Genomic DNA, 20,626 nt, shown 5'->3' with positions numbered 1-20,626 from the left:
CGGTCCTCCGGCCTCGGATCCCGAGCGCATCCAGCGCCTCCGCAGCCTGATGGTGAACGCGGGCCCCGAGCAGGACGCGGCGGGCGGCGGCACGGCACGGCGCAGGAGGGCGCCGCGTAACGTCCTGACCAGGATGCCGCGTAAGGCGTGCGGGGCCGGGCTGTGCGGGGCTGTGTGTGGGACTCCGAACGGTTTTTGGTATTTTATTAAAAATACTGCGGGTTTATTGCGGTCAGAGCATCTCAGCGCTGTCACCTCCGCGCGATTCTTTATGCAAAGCTCAAAACGTTCGGTTGTGAATGCCTGAGGCAGAAGTTTTTTCTTGTGTGGGTGCCAAAGCATAACGAATGCCTTGCTGCAGGTGCTCTATGAACCTAAATCTCCTTGTGTTTAGGATTCCCAGAAGGATTGGCTTTAAATATTGTTTCAGTGACTTTATATGATGACTGAGCTTGGAATACTGTGACTGAAACAGAAGGAAAAAAGAAAAACAACTAGTAAAAATTAACTGTAGTGGCGGCCCAGCAAACAGCTCACGTCTGCATTAAGAACATATATTTTATATTCATGCTTATCGGATGAGACAGCACTTGCTAAGACACAATACCTGGATATTTTTAAGGTTCCTCTGAAAAAGAAACATAGGGATCTGAACCTGCACTCTGAAAGAACTAAAAGGATCCTGTGAGTTCTCAGGGTTGGTTTGAAAATATGTGTGTGGTTAAAAACATCAGTCTGGTGTAGTGACTGTGTCACCTGTGCTTCAGAGCATGGTTTGTTGTCAGTTGGGTTGGAGAAAGTCTCTGCTTGCCCTCAAATCAAAACTAGGAGTAAAGGATGCAGCTTGTATTGGTGTGAAGGCAGTTTTCTCCAGCTGTCCTGGCAGTGGATATGGAAAGAAGGTACTGGATCTCAAAATAAAAAAGAAGTGATTCAGGTTAATTCATGGGAGCCGTTCCATGCAGCCAGCCTCTGCACATCAGCTGCCATACAGTAACATTTGAGGTTTGCAGTGCATACCTTTCCTCACATCCAATCAAGCCTTGAATTTGCAGCCCCTAAAATGCAAGGAGGAGGGTCATCTCTGGTGGAGATATTTTTGTTCATATGAAAAGCTGCAAGAGGACTTCAGTAAATACTTTTCATTCTGGAGGAATTGTTTTGTACCAAGACCTGCTGTGCTTCCACTGTAAAGCAAATAATTTGTCCGTACATTTATTATGAATGTATTTTGTTGAAGACCAACCATGTTCTCTTTCTGTTTTAGTGCATGAAGGCAGCCCACTGGGGGAGCTCCACCGCTGTGTCCGAGACGGTGTAAAAATCAACGTTCACATCCGCACTTTCAAGGGGCTCCGTGGAGTCTGCACAGGTTTCTTGGTTGCATTTGACAAGTTCTGGAATATGGTAATTACCATTCCAAGCCCTTCATTTCTAGCTGCAACACTGAAAACTTGGAATTTGCAACAGGTGTAAGCAAATTGTGTTTATAGATGTGATATTGTGGTCCCTAAATCTTGTATGCTTTGGCATTGAGTGCTGGGTTTCAGCCTCAGTGGTGCATGGTATTGGGTTGGTGTGTCTGGCTGACCCCCAGCTGCTTGATAGGTCTTAGGTGGGGATGGAGAAATGTTGAAGAGTACCCAAGAGCCTCAAAGGTTTTATGTAAGAACCCAGGAAGGTGGAATATGAGGAATATCAGGAGCTTCCAAAGATTTCTCTGATGTCTTTCACTGATAAGCTGCTTTTGCATCTCGGTGAAAAAGCTATCCCCTCTGTTCTACTATGTGTACATCTTAGTGACTGTGAGAGGAACTATTACAAATTTGTGAGCCTAGGGCTGTGAAGAGCTTGGAAGTAGGTAGAAGAAAAAAACACAAGGATTTTGCAAGCAGGGCTCAGAAAGATTTTGTAAGTAATATGGGATGAGTGTTGGGCTTTGCTGTTACTTTTATACCTTGGTAGAACTCAGATGACACAAAACCATCTCCAAAGCACATCTTGTTCCTAGGGTATATTTTCTCTCAGTTAGAACATCATTTCATAATGCTATGAGACAAAGCTGGCCTGGAGTCTCTGTGTTTTTGTTTTTTTTTAATTTTGTACTTTCCTTCTCTTTAATGTTCTTCTAGGCCCTGACAGATGTGGATGAGACCTACAGGAAGCCAGTCCTGGGCAAAGCTTTCTATGCAGAACCTCAGCTCTCACTAACCCGGGTAGGTAACCCTCTGCCATTTAATGTTTTGAGCATCTCATTGTTCAATATAGTGGAAGAGGAGCATTGACTGGAAAACTATGCTTACAGTTGAAATGTTTTACCTCCTTTTATTACAGATGACTCTAAAATGACTTGAACTGAAAAGTTAAGTTTTCTGAACTTCTGAAAGTACTTTGGCTATAGTTCAGTGTTACTGATGTTCTGCTTTACAATTGCCAATATCAGATCGTAATTGCTGTCACTGCTTCGTACAATATGCTGATCTTCAATAAGCTCAGTCCCTGGTTCTTGACTGGTTTGTTCTACACTGTCAGGCTTTACACTACTACATTTTTTGCCCTCTGATAACCAGTGTAAATCCAGCATAAATCTGGTATTTTGTGCCCTAGCTAGTTTGGTACAAAAGCACTTTCTGCACTTGTGATTGATCCAGTCCTCATTTGTTCCACCAAGTGGTTTGCAGTGCCTAACTGGTACTAATGTTTGTGGAGTGACAGTTTTTCTAGCCAGCAGTATGTCTGTCTTGTCACTTGAACTTCTAGCCCAGCTACTGCAAAGCCAAGATTCTTCATGCTGCTGCAAAGCAAAACTCTAGGATCTAGCTGCAATCACATGTTTGTGAAGTTGAAAACTGAAAAAATGATACATGAGCTTCTGAACAATGAAGGAAAATGTGACAGGGCTGTGTCTATTCAGTGGCATAGCTTGGGGCCTTCTGAACATCACAGGAGCATCACAAAAACTTTAAATGGTTCCATTGCAAGGAATTTGCTTTTAAATTCCTGCCATTTAAATCTCTTTTCTGATAGATCCCACCCTTCTTTAAAAAAAAAATAAGTTTAAGATAATCAAGTTGTCATTGTTAATTTTAGCCAGCTCTCATAGAATCTCACTACCTGTCCTGTTGCTAGGAAGAGACCGCCTCACCAAGAATCCTTTTCATTTGTCAGTATTTCATAAAAGCTTGGTGCTTCCAGAGTAAAAACAGTCCTTTTTCCAGATTCTGTATCATGTATTCTTGGATTAATGAGCTCATGCAGTGCTTTGGATCTGCTACTGTAGCTTTAATTATTTTCTTATTGGTTTTGATCTGCTCACCTCCCAGAAGAGGTCGTCTTCAGTTTGTTTTTGGGCGCACAAGGAATGTTTCAGCACACGTTCCTTGCTGTTTGAGGCTCCTTATCTTGAGGATATGTGTCCCAACTGGGGACACAAGGATGGAAATCTCTCTATTTGACAGCATTACAAGAGATTTGGGGAAAGCGAGCTAACAGAGCAACATAGTAGCTTTCTGTTGTACCTGACCATGGTTAAATGCTACTGCACATCAGTATTGCTCCCCACATTCCTTAATCATTGTGTAAATATGCTTATTTACCTACAAGAGATCTATTTACCTTACGTCACAGCTTCACTTTGGCAACAAAGCATGGTATCATAGTATTTATTTCTGGTAAAGATTCTTCATTCATTGAGTATTATGCGAACTGGTTTGGGACAGTGTACTCAAATACCATACAGAAGTGCAGAACAAGAGGCTTTCCTTGTTTTCTGAGTGGTCACGTACAGAAATGTTCCTTTACAGCTGTTTGACAGACTCAAGCTGCAGGATGCCTCTGTGAAGAAGGGAGCTGACTCAAAGACTGTATCAGGGGAGCTAGCCCTGACAAATGACTCTCAGCCGCCTGGATGGAAAGTTGGATCGGAACGAGGGAGAGAAGAAGATGAGCGTGAGAAGCAGAAACGCTTGGGCAGAGGTGGAGAAAAGAAGGTGCCAGGAGACAGTTTGCATCTGGCTGTCAGAGGTGAAGCTGATGTGGGCAGCGGGACTGCTCACACAGGAGGTGCCACTGCTGGTGGTACCCGCACAAGAAGCCAGGCACGGAGGAAAAGGAGGCCCAAAGTGGATTATCAGCAGGTGTTCACACGTCACATTAACCAGATTTTTATTCGAGGAGAGAACGTCTTGCTTGTCCATTTAGCTCATTGACTTGGATGAGCCTTCGTCGGTGTATTTATTTGATAGCATGAATTGCTGTGGTAGCTCTCATTCCTATTTAGCATTCTTGTGAATGTGGTACTGTGACAGGTTTCCCACTGCCCGAACAAGGTAGGGGAAGTAATTCTAACCGGAGTATCCTGAGCTTACTGCCAAAGCAGCCTCCTTCAGTCTCTGCTCAGGGTCTCAGGGTGAGGTCAGCAGCACAGTTTTGCTTTGTGAGATGAGGGAGATGAGCACAGAGCCCTCTGCTTCTTAAAAAGTAAACAGCTGAGTCAGGACGGTTGGTAGAGAATGTTTGTGCAGTCAGATACAGGAGCGAACTGTGACATATGTTTAAGGAGCTGAAGATGAGATCTCCACCTGAAACAAATCACAAATGATATTTTGCATGTTCTGAGGAATCCCTGATTTCACATGTTCCAAAACCAACTGTTTATCTGCCATTGTTACACGGATGTCTTCTCTTCCAGATGTAATTCTGACAGTCAGATTAAATAATGTGTGAAAAGGTGGGGTGACATGCTACTGATGGCTTCATCGTTAGCTCTGTAATGCTATGTGTGACAGAAAACCTCTCAGTTGAAGACTGTTCTTTTTCTGTTAATGATTGCCAGGATTTAATCTTTTTTCAATGTCAAAGCTTATGCTCCTATTTGCAGTGCCATGCTCTCGCCGTGTGTCCCCAGCAATCAGCTAATGGAGCTGATGTAGGGCCCTCCACGTTTGGAGAATCTCTCTGAATGCTGTGGATGCATATGGAAAACTGTACTTTTCTCTCTCACCTGTTTGCTTCTTGTTGCAAAGCAATATCTGCAGAGATGTACTTTTCCTTCTCGGATACAAGTGTTCATGCTGAGCACATCGTGTTGTATCTAAGAGCCTTCTGTTCCCTCTGTTGAAACTAGAGGTGCCCTGTCTCCAGCTTTTCTCGTGGAGCACAAATTGTCACAATTCTTTCTATCTGTGTAAAAGCCAAACTCATCTCATTGGTCATTTTATTTTAGCAGTGTTCTTAAGCTATGACAGATCAGGTCAGGCTTCTGCATATATAAACTGCTTTCTAAGAGCTATGTACAAAAGTTTGAGGGTAAATAATGCTGTTAAATTACTTAGTCTTTTCTCTTGGATGGCAGAGGATGCTAGATTTCATGCTGCTATTCCCATTTTCGTACCATCTACCTTATGCTTCACAGCAACTCTGGTGTGCAGATGTGAAATTGCCAGGACAACAGGTAAAACAGCTTTCTAGTGCTTTGTATCAGGTCTTGTATTGCATGCTGAGGTCATGAGTCCTCAGACTGAGCGAGTGCCCTCTTGAATGACGTGTTTCTATTGCAACAAAGGTGGCATATTGCTTGCTTGTCATTAGGAGTACATCTGGTGCTTGGGTGAATTACAGAAGTCATTTAGCAGAAGCTCCTGGGCACACAGAGCAGCTTTGAGTCTCTGGGGGAGCCTGAAACTTTTATGTCAGTGTTTCAGATTGAGGTGGGGTTGGATGACTGATCAGCACAGCCACTGAGAAGCAAATCTGAGTTCAGACTGGGACAAAAGTACCTCAGATTGAGAAGTACTGTGGAGGCAAAAACCAGTTTCACAGAGTTAAGAAAAAAAGAATATTTACTATTTTTTATTACACGTGACTTCACTGCTGTAATTCCTTCCTACTATGAGCTCAGCACTGAGCAGATTCCTCCCTTGGAGGTTCTTGCCTCCTCTTGTGCAGTGTTGATGTGGTCTGCTGTTCCCTCGTACACGGTTTCCTTCTTTCAGGAGTTTCTCTCCTCGGGATGTTCCTTTCTAACTTTGCTTTCGGAACATTGTTCATCTCTTTACCCCTGGTGACTCTTTCTGAACCTCTCCTGGTTGCCTTTCCTTGCACTTGCCAGCTGAACAGAATCCTCACAAATTATTGCAAGCGTATGAAGCTAGAAACAAGGAACTTCTTTCTGCTCCTGACTTCTCAGCAACTTTCATTGCAAATTACTGTTTTTCTTTATTTTGTTTTCACTGGTGTTTCTTTTTTCTCCTCCAATTTCTGAGTGGTTTGTTTCTGTTTCATCTCTGTGGGCTGACTGTCTCTGCCTCTTCCATTCATGTGTGCCAAAGGCTGCTGGTTTGACACCTCTCCCTTTTCTCTCATACTTGACCAAGGGGTGCTGTATCTCCACTCAGGCCTGTGTGTCAGATCTTCCATTCAATTCTTGTGGTTTATTTTTCTAACCTCATATCAGTATTTCTCTTTGTCTGCCTATTTCATCCTTTCTTGCACATTAAATAAGATACAGCTGCCTTGAGTGTTCTTTCAACTTTAGTGCCCTCTTTTCATGCCACTGACACTTTATCATTTTCACTTACTACAACAAGTCTCAGTGTTTCCTTTCATAAAAGATTTTTTTCTGGAATTTACAGGTGTTTGTTGCTTCACATCTGTGCGTTTCTGTTTTAGATTCTATGAGAAATGCTGGTGCTCACACTTGCATTGGTGCCTTGATTTTTATATTGCTGACCTGTTCTTCCACAGTCATCACCTCAGTCCACAAACCTGGTTAAGAACGATACCATTGTATTTCTCTTTGCTCTACCTCATTATTAAACTGTTCTTCCTCTTTTCTCATTGCTTTCTTATTTCTGAACTTGATTAAGTTTCTTTTACGCTTTAGCTGTAATGGTTTGTGTGGTGGTTCTTCCTTTATTTCCTAATTCTTACCCACTCACTTCTTGTTATTTCCAAACTGCTTCTTAAATACAGCCTCTTCCATTCTCCTAGTCTTCCTGTTCCCTACTTTTTCTGACAGCGTATCATTTTAAGGCCCATTATCTAAGTACTGTTTGATGAACTTTGTCTCATTCAAACGTAGTATTTGATTATGACTCAGCAAGTGATGCTGTATGTGTTGTCACTTGCATGTTTAATACTTCAGATAAAGTTTCTCTTTAAATAAAATGGAATGCGATTCTGCAGTGAAGTTTTCTACCTCACTGAAGTATTCGTGTAAATTGAACAAGCCAAAACCACTTGGTTATTTTGGTTGTTGTTTCTGGTTGTTTCTTTCTGTGTTTTTGCCTTTTCTAGACACAGCACAGATCTGGGTTCTTCATTCAGCAGCTGGCTCCTACTGCATTCCTCTTTTGCTGTAGTGTCACAGAGAAGGTGTGAGCATAGAGATCTGAAGTTACTACACTAGAGACCGAGAGCAGGAGCAGGAGGCAGTCCTAAGAAACAAAGTAAAGGTCAGCAGGTTTTGAGGCAAATGTAAAGAATCCCTGGAAGGGATCACTCTCCTGGTTGCATTCTGCCTGGTGTTTCTGGGATGTTTTTCAGGCTGTTGGTAAGCGCTGATTCTTAAAGCTTATTTATTGTGAAGTACCAAATGATTGCAGGAGCAATGTTTTTTGACCTGTCTTTGAAGAAGTGCTGTGATCACTGGAGATGATTTTAGGATAATTCCTGAAATAGCAGATGTGAAACTTGTGCAACGTCACAATGCCAGCTGCAGATACATGGTACAGTACATATGACATAATGGAATAGTTTTAGAATTAAACTGTGGTGTCACAGATACTTCTCAGTGTCACTGTGTACCTTTCTATTGCCAGCATAGTTCAATAGGGAATGAAGTCATATGATACTTTTAAGAAGGGCTGTTTTGTTGGGTTTTTTTGAATGGTGATATAATTCTGAAGTCCTTTTCACACAGTCTGAGTGAGATTTTCATGGCACCACAGGACAAATCCTTTATATGCTATTGGGAAGTGAGCAAAACAGTGAGAACCAGACTGAGCACCGCCGTGTTAGCCTGTAGCTGTGGGTATTGTTCTTTCTTGGGAAACTTTTACTCAGGTGCTTCATTTTTATCAACACTTGGGAAGTATGGGGTGGTAACAGAATAGATAAGGCCAGTGTTAGAAAGGAGCTTGTAGAAAGCTTTTAGTCTCTCACCTGACTAGTCTGGCTTGCTCATTGCCTGAAAGTTTTTCTGATTATGCTAGGCACCTGACTCTAGATGTTACTGAAATAGGCAGCACGCAGTAGTTTTTGACTGCTTTTCTCCTTCAGCTACTGGATTGTTTGTTTCTGATGCAGCTTTCCCCTGGGCACTATTTGGAAGCAGGTCTCAGCAGGATGCAGCTGGAATTGCCCATGAATTGCAGTGGATGAAGAAGTTCTCAGGAAAAAAAGACAGCAGATATAAAAGATGTCTGATTTTTGTTGAATTTAGTGTTGTGTCCAACGTGCTGCCCACAGTGTGCTGCCCAAAGTGCCCTTTCTATTGCCCAGTGGCACTGACTGAAATGAAATCTGTACAAAGAATGATTTCATCCTGTCTTGAAAGAAAATGGAAAAGCGGATGGGTCAGCAAACTTAAGTATCTGAAGATGTATAACTGTAGGTAAACTTTCAGTCTTTGATTAGACAGAGCAGAACTATAAGCAGCAGTTTAAGCTGAAGGCTGTGTGGCTGGATACAATTGCAAGGCGCAGCCCTCAGAGGCGAAGCAGCAGCAGTAGCAGTGGTGCAGTGATTGCTTCATCCAGGCACACGCTTTCCTGAGAAGCTGTTGAGTTATATGTTTGTGGCTGCCTCAAAGCATAACTGCAATACTGTGAGATGATACAAAGCTGTTTTCTGCCTGCATCACAAAGCGTAAAGCAGAAATGCTAGACTGTGTGTCTTCTGCAGCCCAGAACTATTTCAGTTCATTGCTTTCACCTCTTGGCATTGGCTTAAAAATTGGAAGCTTGTGCTATAGCAATTATAAGACTGCCTTGTTAATGCTTACTAGAAATGATATTTAATAATTAAGAGATTACAGGATTTATGGAATTACGTGATACTGACTGATACAGTGACCAAAAGTTGTATTATTGCGATTAAGGCATTACAAACCAAAAACCTCTTTTCTGAAGAATACTATGAAAATGCAAAAATGGAAATGTATGAAGCCAGAGTAGGAACAAGAGAAGATAAAAAAAAAATCCTTCCCTACTAGTGCAGGAAGATGATCTTCATAGAGAGAGGTAGTTATTTCCAAGCTGGTTCTCCCAGCATTTCCATGCTTGATGGGAGATGGGCATAAACAACCCAAAACCCAAAATGGCTTAGGTACAATCACAAACAGAGCTCAAAGAGACACGATTCCACTTGCCCACTTGAATACAAACAATCTTAACTTTACAGTGAAAGTTTCTAGAAGAGCAATTCCAGTTTGTAGCAATCAGGTGTCCACAAGGCTAGCAGGGTGCAGTTTTCTTGGTGTTACTGTCTCCCACAAGATGTCTTACAGCAGTTCCTAGAGGTGTGCTGTCCTGTGTTACCTTGTGTCTTACAGACAGGGCAGTGAGTGTGCAGAGACAATTCTGTAGTGCAGCCTCCGTTCGTTGAACCGTGCCCCAAGGGTCTCTGCCAGGCTCCAACCCTTATACCTGATACATTTGATCCTGCCTCTAAAAATGTGCAGAGGAAACCCAGTGGGAGAACAAACAACTAAGCAAATTTCCTCTTTTGAGGCAGGCCTGGCAGGAGGCTTGGTTTTCCTCGTTAGCTTTCTGGGGGTGCGGGAGGAAGGACTGTTTCAGCAGGGGAATATCAGAGCTGGCTTGTCTCATGATGTTTACACGTCCTTTCAGATGTCACTGTAAGTGCTCCTGCTCTTAGCTGGGAGAAGTGGAGGCCTGTCAGGGAAGGAAAATGGCTTCTGATGTTCCTGGATAACTGTTTTATTAGCTGCTACCTTCACAGTGTACACTTGGATGACTTAGCTGAAGAAAATTAGTACACCTGAGACTTTCAGTCAGTCTTGTATTCGTTTAGAATGAAAAGTAGTTTGATCAGTTTGTGTAAAAACATATCCATCTTTTTTTTCCTCTCAAAAGATCAGTGCTCTCTCTCAGGCAAGAAATGAAAGCTGCTCCTGCTCCTTTAGTGATTGCTTCTGATTTGCACTGCTTCTGAGCAAAGTGCAGCTGTGTCATTGTACCTTCTGCCTGACAGATCATCCTGAGATGAGAAAATGAGAGAAGTGCTCCATTTCTTTAACACTGAAATGGGCATTATGAGAGGAACAGTTGTATTGACCTCTTTCCAGATGGTGCATGCATCCAATATAGCTGCATGGACTGAGATTCGCAACCAATTAGTCAGTTATAAAGCTCCCCCAGTGAAACACAAAGGGGCAGCACGACCTACCAGACCCATACGGGGTTGGAAGTCAGGTGCTGACAAATTCCAACCTCACTACTGCCACTCACTCACTGAATGGCCTTGGCACGTCACTTTCCTATATGCTCCACAGCTGCAATCCATCTGAGAGCAGTCCTTGCCTGTCTCACCAGTATCTGGGGGAGCAGCGAGCGCTACACAAGTGCTAAGTATTGTTATTAAACGATAATATGTCAGGTAATGCAGATACATAGATCATCTGCCTTCTTCAGGCACTCGACTGTTAGCCTTGTGTCTTGGTACATGGGAGGTGTGCCAGACATCAGGTGTAATGATGCACTTCAGTCCTGGAATTACTTGTGTTTTCAAGGTCAGATCAGCGACTTCAGGATCTGTTTCACACTGCAGTACCATGTTTGGGTCAAACTGATAAATAAGGATGTAACTTGTTTGTAATTCCTTCTCTGTCTTCCTATTTTGTTTCTTAGGAAGCTGATGCTGCTATGAACATACTGAATAATACCAAATTTGCAATATTCTGCTTTCCAGATATAAATGTTTATATTTAAAAGTGCTAAGACTATACTGCAATAAATAATATCCATTTAACAGTTGGCTTCAAAGCTTGCTTTTTGTGCTCTAATATGCTCATGACAGTGGTTAGGACAGGCACATGGATGTGGGGCCACAAGTTACAACTGCTAGTGCTTCTATCAAGTGTGTGTGATCTCAGGTGAAGCAGTTGTCTTTGTGTTCAAAAGTGTATTTAGCCACAAATTAACATCACCATACTTGTCTTTTAGAGATGCAGGAATGAAATGAGCTTCACACTGAAGAATGTAAGTACCATCCTGATCACTCAGAGGGCTGATACATAGGATGTGTCTTCCACCGTGCCACCAGGAGGGGTTTTCCAGGAACTGGAGAGTTCCAGAGCTGCCGTGCAGGTGTGAGCAGAGACAGCTTCTGACTGCCAGGAAGCTGATTTGTCCCACAGTAAACGGTGCTGGTGTGTTTGGATCACAGGTGCTGAATATATGGGTGCAGGTTGCTAGAGGCGATAACAAATCTGTTGTGGAATTCAGGTGTTTTCTAAAGGAATCAACCTGCCAACTGCTTAAAGAATACAAAATCTGCAGTTTAAAGGTACGAGCAGCAGTAGGAGGATGCATGTAATGAGAAGGATCAGACAGCAGCAAATTCACAGAGGTCTGTACCCAGTGACTTTCATTTGCATTTTAAAGTGTAGTTTTACCCCAGGAGCATGCCCTTTTGCCATGTGTCTGATATCTCTCTGATGTCATTGCAGTCAGAGTGGCAATGGATTCTTGCTTGCTCTTTTAGGTTACAGCTCTGTCTAATTGACAAGTGCAAAGGACATGAGTTGTTTGATGTTCCTGCAGGTTGTGAAGCACGTGCTCTAATACCTCCCTAACCGGAGTCACAGCAGTCGGTTTAAGTGCAGCAGTTGTATCCCTGAGCTTCCCATGAAACAAGTTTGGCATTGCCATGGAAAACTGGAGCTTTTTGCATTGTTCTACTGCTCTTAGCTATTAAAACCTAAACTGTAGCTTTTCCAGTGTAAAAAGGCCTGCTAAAGCATGGTTGGAAACTTCAGTCTCATATGCTGACTCAGACATGTGGGTTGTGGGGTGTACTTGCTTGCAGGTGACGTGCATCTGAGAGTACTTGTGCTCATTGTCTCATATCCAATGAGACCATTGCTCAGGTTAAGGGAAACGAGGGCTGGAGCAATAAGGCACAGTTAGAAATTCCAGTTCTGAGCTTAGCTGCTGTGCAGGTATTCCATATAGCACACTTATCACAGTTCTCGTGTCAGTTTGTCTCTGTTTTTGAAACCTGTGAACAGGTGGGGCTTCTCTGGCGATAGTGAAGCTGTTGGAGGTTGGGACCGCGTCTCATCCGCTCATCCCCGCATCCATCCCCGCATCCATCCCCGCTGCTCCCCGTCCGCTGCAGCCGCGAGGTGGCAGCAGGGGAAGGGGAATCCCGCGGCCGCCGAGATCCCGAGGGGTTGGGAGGATGGGAAGGGGAGGAGATCCCTCTGCGAGCTGAGATTTAGGTCGGATTTACAAGAATGGTGGTGAGGCGGTGGCACGGGTTGCCCAGAGAGGCGGTGGTGCCCCGTCCCTGCAGCCACCCACGGTCAGGCTGGAGGGGATTCTGAGCACTGGTGGAGCTGTGGGAATCCCTTTCATTGCAGAGGAGTTGGAACACGTCTCAACTTTAAGGTCTTTTCCAACTCAAACGATTCTGTCCTGATTTACAGGCTGGAATGCTATATTGCAGAACACAGGGGTTGGAAGGGATCTCTGAGGCTCCCCCAGTCCAGCCCCGCCCCCCCACTAAGAGCAGGATCCTGCAGTATGGTACTCAGGTAAGCATCCTCCTGGGTTTTGAGTATCTCTGGATAAGGAGAGCCCACCACATCTCTGTGCAGTTCACGTGGAAGTGACGTGGTGTGGAAGGTACTGAAATAATATTCTTTGAGCCCCTGGGCGCTGTCATGGTGGTCACACACAGCTGCAGCAGAGGCTTGGAAGGGAACCAGCCCCCCTTTCTGCTGTGCCCTGCTGGGGACCAGCTCAAGCACAGGGGGTTTGTCACATCAGTGTGGTCAATGGAACAAGTGCGCAGCACAGCAATCAGGAAAAGGATGTGGGGGTTTGAGTGGAAAATCTGATGCTATCAGACCGATGTAGCAGTACGAAGGATGGCAAACAGGACATTGCACCGCAAGGGGCAGAAAGAGCAGAGTAGAGAGCTGTGGCTGTATTTGAGTGAGCTGGAGTGAGCCAGAAAGGAGGAAGTGACTGATTTTACACTTCTCTGCTGGAAGAAGGGGGCTATGATGGTTCTTTGGGAAGTACAGGTAAATGTTGGGCAGCGTCACCAAGTTCTCAAAAAGGTGGAAGAAACAACTGAAAGAATGCTTGATTTTAGTTGCTTAGAGGCTCCAAAGTGAGAACAAGGAAAGTGGAAGGAAGGTGGGGGCTCTACCAAGACCTCCCTGCTAGAGCTCCCTTGTTGGAGTTTACCTCCAGCTCAAACCTGGGGTAAACGAGCTCAAACAATGCTGGAGGGATACGCTTCATGCCTGTGCTATTAGCTGCTGTAATCCTTGTGCTGTTGGTTTAGAAGCTGTGGTTGGGGTGCAGTGCTACCAGGTTGCAGCACTGAAGTGAACTGGGTGGAACCAGGGTGGCAGAGCTAGGACTTAAACAGCTCTAAATTCAGCCAAATAGAGCAAATGGGCACAAACTTGTCTTCTCCAGCACCCTTCTGCCCCCCAGCTTGGTGTTTATGATGCAGTAATGTCTGCATGTTTGCTAAACCACCTCCATCAGGCAATGACAGCTTTATACCTGTAAGATAGCAGGTAGTAATTAGTTTATTTTAGAAACAGCTGCGTTCTTGTCATTCCTCCTCCAACCAGGATGCTTTGAAGCTACCCACTCCTCAGCTTGCTGTTTTAATTAAAACACAGACCCTTAAAAAAGCAGGTTGTACTGTCTCCAACCTCTTGAGAAACAGCAAACATCAGTGTTAGCGTGAAGCACTTGCTGAGAGCCATCCTTGGCCTCGTGTCTATTTTGCAGTGTAAACTAATGAACAAAGAGCTGCTATTTGTCACGATACTGAGTGTAAGGGCTTTCAGGGAGTGCTGCGGGCTGACAGGGAGATACTGCAAGAGGCTGTGGACCCTGACCTCAAGTAACAGCTTCAAAGGAGCTCATGAAAAGTTTCGCAGCACCCAGAAGGAATTCTCTTGGTAATGGAGCAGTCAGTGCACTTCAATAGCTAAAACTACATCAAGGCTTCTGCTGACTTGGTGGAAATGACATTGTTTTGCAGGAAAACGCTGTTCTGTGAGGTCTGCTTTTCACCAGAGGAAAAGGAGCTGCGCCTTACGTGGTGATATCAGCTCACACCAGCAGCGTGCCTGCAGGGAGTGTGCATGGGAAGGAACAGGGGAGCAGAGCAGGAGCCACAGAGTGCTGTCCTTATCTTGCCGTGAGGGAGTGAGACATCTTTTTGTCCTGCTTCCCCCTCATCCTCCTCCTCACTTCCTGCCCCATGCTCAGTGGGCCAGGCACACAGCTCCCCATCAGTGGTGTTTCTCCAAACCCTGTGTGGTTTGCAGATGCCTGAGGTTTCCTCTGAGGCTGCAAACCCCAGCACAGAGACTGGAAGTTGGCAAGCCAGTAGTTTGGCTCTGCCTGCTGTCCAAAGACAGCATCCATGGGCCAGAGCTCTCTGCTTGCTCCCATCAGTGCTTGGAATCCAGGTGATGAAGAAGGGTAACATCACTGTGACGTTTCCATGTATTGAGACAGGAATACAGAACTTCCGTCACCGGGTCAGGAAATTCATGCACATTGAACTGGGCTGGAAAAAAAAAAATCACCCAGGGTGGTGTAGGCTCAGAAAGAGACAGATGCTCCTTCCTCACCTCTTAACACCTCGGTGGGACTGGGAGGGGATGCAGTCTTCCACCCAGAAGGGTGAGAGACAAGGGCTGAACAGAGACTGCTGCAGAGAGATCTGTGAAGGAACCCAATTTCCTGTCCTTTAGGAACTTAACCCTTAGCATTCCCTCATCCTGGGTTTGTTTGCAAGTCAGAAATAGGGAAAGATTTTGGTAATTTCAGTATTACCAACAGTTTGTTAAAAGACTAATTGCCAAGTAGCTTATGCATGTGGGACCATTAGTAATTCTGTAGCTATGCAAATTAAAACAGTGATGTATGATTTATAGCTTTAATAATGTTCTGAAGGCTCTTAAATTTTAATCAGTAGCAACATCCTTTTTAATATTCAATTACTTTATTAACTAATTAGGTCACTTGCTGAAAAAGCACATAAGGCTAGTGCTATTTTAATATCAGCTGAATATCACAAAATACCTTTGAAATGGTGTAAATGGTTTATTTATTTTAAATAGATCATTAAGATGCTACAATTAATAAATCAATTACAGAAGAGAAGGAAAAAAAGACAAGAAATTGATAGATGGCAACCCACAACAGCAGCTTCTGTACTTACTTTCAAAATGTTCACAAGGATGCTGAACTCAGGGAATGTACCTTCCTAGATAATTTGTATTCAGCTGAAGGGATAAGGTTCGAGATATACTTGGTTCATTATAGATGCTTTTTTTTTTTGTATGAATTTAGCTTTCTGATTGATAAAAGCTTCCAAATGACCTTGAAAAGTAAAAGTATTTAAAAGGACAGTCCTCCATTATGGTTTGCTCTTTTGTCATCTCAGAAAGATAAAACCATAACATCTTATTGCTGCTAGTTCTGGGGTGAAAGGCAGAGCTCCTGGGGGAGGGAAGGTGTGCTGCTAATCAGTGACCCACCTGCTGTACTCCAAATGGACGAGGGGCCCAATCCTCAGGAGAACCAGAGCTTTGCTGGTTGGATTCGCATCTTTGCTAGAGCAGGGCAAGGAGTACATTTTGACAAGGTGCTAGGGAAGGAGGAGTCTTTCATCTGTAGGAAATAAGAGAAAACAACAGAACCAAACCCTGGACTAGACTAGCCTGCCTACAGATGCTATCAATCTAGCACGAGCTCTCAGTGACCTCCAAAGGAGCATCCATCAGCTGCCAAACTCCCTGCCCACATGCAGCAGGATGGGCGGTACAAGTGAGGAGGACAGGGAGGTGGAAGATGCTTGGATGCTTGGATGCTTGAAGAATAATTACCTTTATAACCTGCAACACAACCTGGGCAAAACCAGCCCAAACTTCTTGGCTTTTCCACTTCTACAGGCAGTGGAATTGCACCTCCACGTTTTTCTAAGCAAGGAAACTATTTCAGTTCCCAAAACAAAAGATGCACACACCTCCATCCCAAGGCATCTGCAAGCAGGTTATTTAACAGTTGGCTTTAAGTTTTACCACCACTGTGACTTAAAATGAAATTGTAACTTCTCTAAGAACAATTCTACTTCCTTAACAGTTTCCCATCAAAAATAATTACTGATGCTTCCAAGTGGCTGCTGTTCTGCATGATCATCCATTGGCAAGAGAAGGTATCTGACCAGTCTGGGCTGGATTAGACACCTATGCAAGAAGGATTTGGATGCTTAAAATAATGCTAAATCCACATTTTAAAGGAGGAAGTGTTACAGGAAACGACTCATACAAAAATAAGAAATGCTGCTGCAGGTTGGGATAACACACGATGCGACATATTTTGGAACAAGCACAGATAAAACCCTTAAGAGCTCAGACATTCATGCAGTCAAATAGGGTCACTGTCATGGTTTTTAGGAGTGACTATTTCACCTACCACAGTCCTGTTGTACAGCACAGCTCTCAGGCTGTCCTCAGTCCCTTGAACAAAGTACCAGTTCACAAATAGATGCATTTTTATCACATCCCTGTGCCTTCCCCCCAGTCATTTCTTCACATGCATGGATTTCCTCGCCTACCAAATCATTTGGGTAGGAAAAAAAACAACACCCACATCCTCCTCTGTGAAACCAAACGCTAGCTGGACTTGCATATCAAAGGTCAACACTGCCTCAAACTCAACTGGTACCAGGAAAAAGGATGCAGAAGGCAGCAGAAAGCAGCCACAAAGCACTGAGGTTCCAGCCCTCCCCCCTTGCAGCAGGACGCAGTGCCACAGAGCCACCCGTACCACACAGCCACTGTTAACCTCCCCAGCTCGATTCAGCGTGACAGTGACACTTCACAGCACATTGCATCCAATCTCATTTGAAGCTGACAAAGATTGTTTCTGTTTTATATCTATTGGTTTATTAATGGACTACAGCCTCTTAAGCAGATGCATATTCATTAGATAGCCAGCTGTTAGGAGGTTCCCAGATGTCGAAAGTAGCTCTGTCTCGGAATGCATTCTTTTCCTTCCCATGAAACAAAGTAATTGTAGCTCTATTAAAGAACCAGTTAATTACTGAACTGGTACTGTATGGCACATGATTTAAAAAGAAGAAAAATCTGTAAATTTGTGAACAGTGAAGACAGTTTTGTAACTCGGAGCTGAGCTGCACCGTACACATGGAGCACTGAAGACACAGAGTTGGCTTATGCCACGTAAAGAAATCCCAGCCCCAGACATACAGGGATACACTGAGTTTTGCTCCCTGCTTCATTTGCCACACTCAGCAGATTTCCTTTCACTGCTTATCCTTACGTATCTGACTGGTAAACTTAGAATCACACCAAAAAAGAAAATAGACAATTCAATTTTTAAAGGCTGCTGTACCTGACGAGGACCAAACTTCTGTAGATCCCAGCTAGGTAAAGTTGTAACCAGACCAAGCCACAAAGACTGAATTTCAAATTCCACAGGACCCCCTTTTGTATCACAATATTTGCAGGGCTCACCACGTTGTCTTTACAACTTGTTTTTGCCTTTCTTTCCCTGGAGCTCTACAAGCAGCTCCCATAAGGCACATCTTAGAAGTGCAGCTACAACAATAGCCATCCTCTCTCCCACCAGCCCAGGAGCTCTCCCACGGAGCCATCTAAAACATTAGGGTCTGCTCCAAATCTGAGCGCTCTGGAAAACATTCACAGTGATTGTGTGCTTCTGGCTGATGTGAACGAGCTGCAGAGCCACACGTTCCATCACCACACAGCCCCAGCCTCCTAGGAGCAGCACACAGTGCTGCTTTGTCCTCAGGAAGGAGCTGTGCTTCAATTACCAGTAGGGGAAGAAGAGGACAACTGCTCTCCTGCAGCAGGCAGAGCTCCTGGGTGGAATAATCAGAGGCAGGTATTCAGTATCTGGTTTCCAATTCTGTCATTCTTTTTGCCAGTCAAATCTGTCAGCTAGTGCCCAGAACAGTACATCAAGTGATTTTTCAGTGTGCTGACACTTCTGACTGAAAGTTTCCTTAGCAGTCAAATATTTTGCTTAAAACAAAGATTTTCAATGTGCAGTCAGACCCTGCGGGTTCGCCTGAAACAGTTGGGACTCTTAGCGAGTGGTGGCTTTGAATAGCTGGAGGGTGGGGGAGAAAAATTACATCTCCATGAAAAGCTTTAATCGGAACCAAGTGAAGATACAATAAAATGTCATATGCTATAAAAGTGTTTACAACCACGCACAGAGGAACACAGAGGCAATTTTGTAGAGTGACTCCTGGAGCAAAGGCCTCAGAGAATAAAAGTGTCTTTAGATATTTGTTATCCTGTTAGAGTTGGCATCACCTTGAGTATACAATGCCTGCCTGCATTATGTAAACACTTCATTGATAAATCCCTCCCTCACCTCCCTTAAGCAGTGTCAGACTGCTCTTAGCTGACAGATATAGCTGAAACAGATGCTGCTATAAATACCCTTGTTTAGCTGTTTTGAATATAATTCCTTTTGTAGAACATTGTGGATGCTCTAGTTATCCCTGAACCTGCACCTGTGCTGCAATTTATTACTCCTTTGCACATATAAGGTTTATTTTTTAAGAAAGGATTCAAAAAAACACACAGGGAATGGGTCCAAATTTCCTGAAGTACAGACAACTTTTAGAAAGGATTTCACTTATTTTGACTACAATTTTCTTAAGTTTACTACCTCTGCACTGTAGCTTCTAAAGCCTCTTACCACAGAATACAGTCCATCCCCTCTTTATTCCCTGTAGGCTCTAAACTCCAGTTATAGATTGCTGCTCTTCCATTTGGTGTGAAAGGCCATGCTGCTACACTGCCAGCAGTCACAGGACTTTCAAGACTGCCTACAGTTTGTCCTCCAACCTGGAGCGCTCTGCACACTGCCATGACTTGTGACTGGTCTGGGGGAAGAGCAAGGATGTCAGATCTGGCCAATGGCCAGCATGGCAAAGCTAATCCATGCTGATAAGGCAGCATACCATGTAGCCACATGCTACATACATGCTAGGCTTTTGGACAGTTTGCAGTTATAGCTGGACCTGGCTTTAACAAGAACATAAGAGCATGTCTTAGATTATCTCTAGTTATACTGGGGAGGAGCTGATGAATGGTCAAACTATCACCATTCACACAGCAGCTCATTTGCATTTTAAACCTGGATAATTTGTTTCCAGTTCTTAATATGCTATTTTTCCTCACACCTGAAATACTGAATTTTATGATATCCATCTTGAACGTGCTCAATATATTTTGCTTAACACTCACAATCCATTTAATATTCTGCCTCTAAAGATGTAAGCCATATTCTGCTAAGCACAATAACCTACACTCTATGTCCTTCACTTTAAGTAAAGGAGAGAACAGGATGAAATTCCATGAAAAAGGCTCTCATCACCGCAGGCAGAAGTTGCATCAGGATGCACATGACCTATGTTCTAAGAGATCTTACCACATCATCTTCTCTGACGATTATTTATAGGAATTCCCTCCCACCTACCTGCAGAAATCAGCGATCAATGAAGGAACTTCTCACACTCCATACAGCCCTGTTCACAATTAGAACATCAACCCACAAAAAGAATGATGTACGGTTTGGGCAGTGAATCAGTTCAGTGCTACAACTGGTCTGTAAGCCCACGTACCACCGAGGGATCTTTGACAAATCCAAAGATCCACTCTGGACTGACCGAGCCTTTTCCAACAGCATTACTCTGATAAATGCTTAATTATAATTCATCACTCAATTAAAAGCTAAATCACCAGTTCCTCAAAGAGATCCGAGCAATGTAAACAACAACATGATCATGAAACTCAATGGCTACTATTTAACCAGCTGAACTTACCTTAAGAGGACAGTATAATGAACAGGTTTACCCAAGTCACCAGAAAGCCTTCTAAAGACAGCAACACCAACTATAGGCTTAGTTTTCCTTGTCACCCATCTACCCTCCAGAACCACCTTTCTTCCCACTACTATTTTGCATATATTGAACCAGTTTGAATCTTCCCATCTGTCAGCATGAGGTTTTGAGGACAGTTATTCCAAAGAAGTCTAAAGGTTTCAGAAGAGGAACCAGAGCGCTCTCTCCTACTCAGCCGTTAAAGCCTGCCTTGATTACTTTGATGTAACAACACTTGAAAGCTCCTATTCTTTGAAACTAATTTAAACACATTGAATTGTTGAAAGATTAAAAACCGCAGTCAGCTAATTACACTCACTCTCATCTCTTATTCAGCAAATGAATCACTTTTCATTACCACTTAGCTGAAGTACATGAATTTCTGCCTAATTAGAAATGTTGTAGATGGAGCATTAGCAAGGCTGGAGCGGGTCAGGATATCTTGCCTGCT

The 20,626-nt window shown here is 43.7% G+C and overlaps 1 protein-coding gene across 1 annotated transcript; it reads left to right on the top strand.

Moving 5' to 3' along the window:
• Positions 1-6: 6 nt before the first annotated feature.
• Positions 7-10,992, top strand: LSM11 (LSM11, U7 small nuclear RNA associated). Its single transcript, XM_010719071.2, has 4 exons — positions 7-140; positions 1,268-1,407; positions 2,133-2,216; positions 3,804-10,992. The coding sequence occupies exons 1-4, from the start codon at positions 50-52 to the stop codon at positions 4,206-4,208; spliced, it is 720 nt and encodes a 239-aa protein (XP_010717373.2). The 5' UTR covers positions 7-49; the 3' UTR covers positions 4,209-10,992.
• The last annotated feature ends 9,634 nt before the right edge of the window (positions 10,993-20,626 follow it).

The sequence above is a fragment of the Meleagris gallopavo genome, chromosome 15 (assembly GCF_000146605.3).
Source record: "Meleagris gallopavo isolate NT-WF06-2002-E0010 breed Aviagen turkey brand Nicholas breeding stock chromosome 15, Turkey_5.1, whole genome shotgun sequence".
NCBI lineage: Eukaryota > Metazoa > Chordata > Aves > Galliformes > Phasianidae > Meleagris > Meleagris gallopavo.
The sequence above is the reverse complement of the archived record's forward strand: the minus strand, read 5'-3'. Positions and strand labels throughout refer to the sequence as shown.

What these genes read in the sequence shown, in the direction of transcription:
- LSM11 (XM_010719071.2), top strand. Translation starts at nt 50, where the DNA reads ATGGTGAACGCGGGCCCCGAGCAGGACGCGGCGGGCGGCGGCACGGCA. An exon ending in CGTCCTGACCAGGATGCCGC is followed by an intron (nt 141 to 1,267) that starts GTAAGGCGTGCG and finishes TTTCTGTTTTAG; the next exon opens with TGCATGAAGGCAGCCCACTG. An exon ending in TTGACAAGTTCTGGAATATG is followed by an intron (nt 1,408 to 2,132) that starts GTAATTACCATT and finishes ATGTTCTTCTAG; the next exon opens with GCCCTGACAGATGTGGATGA.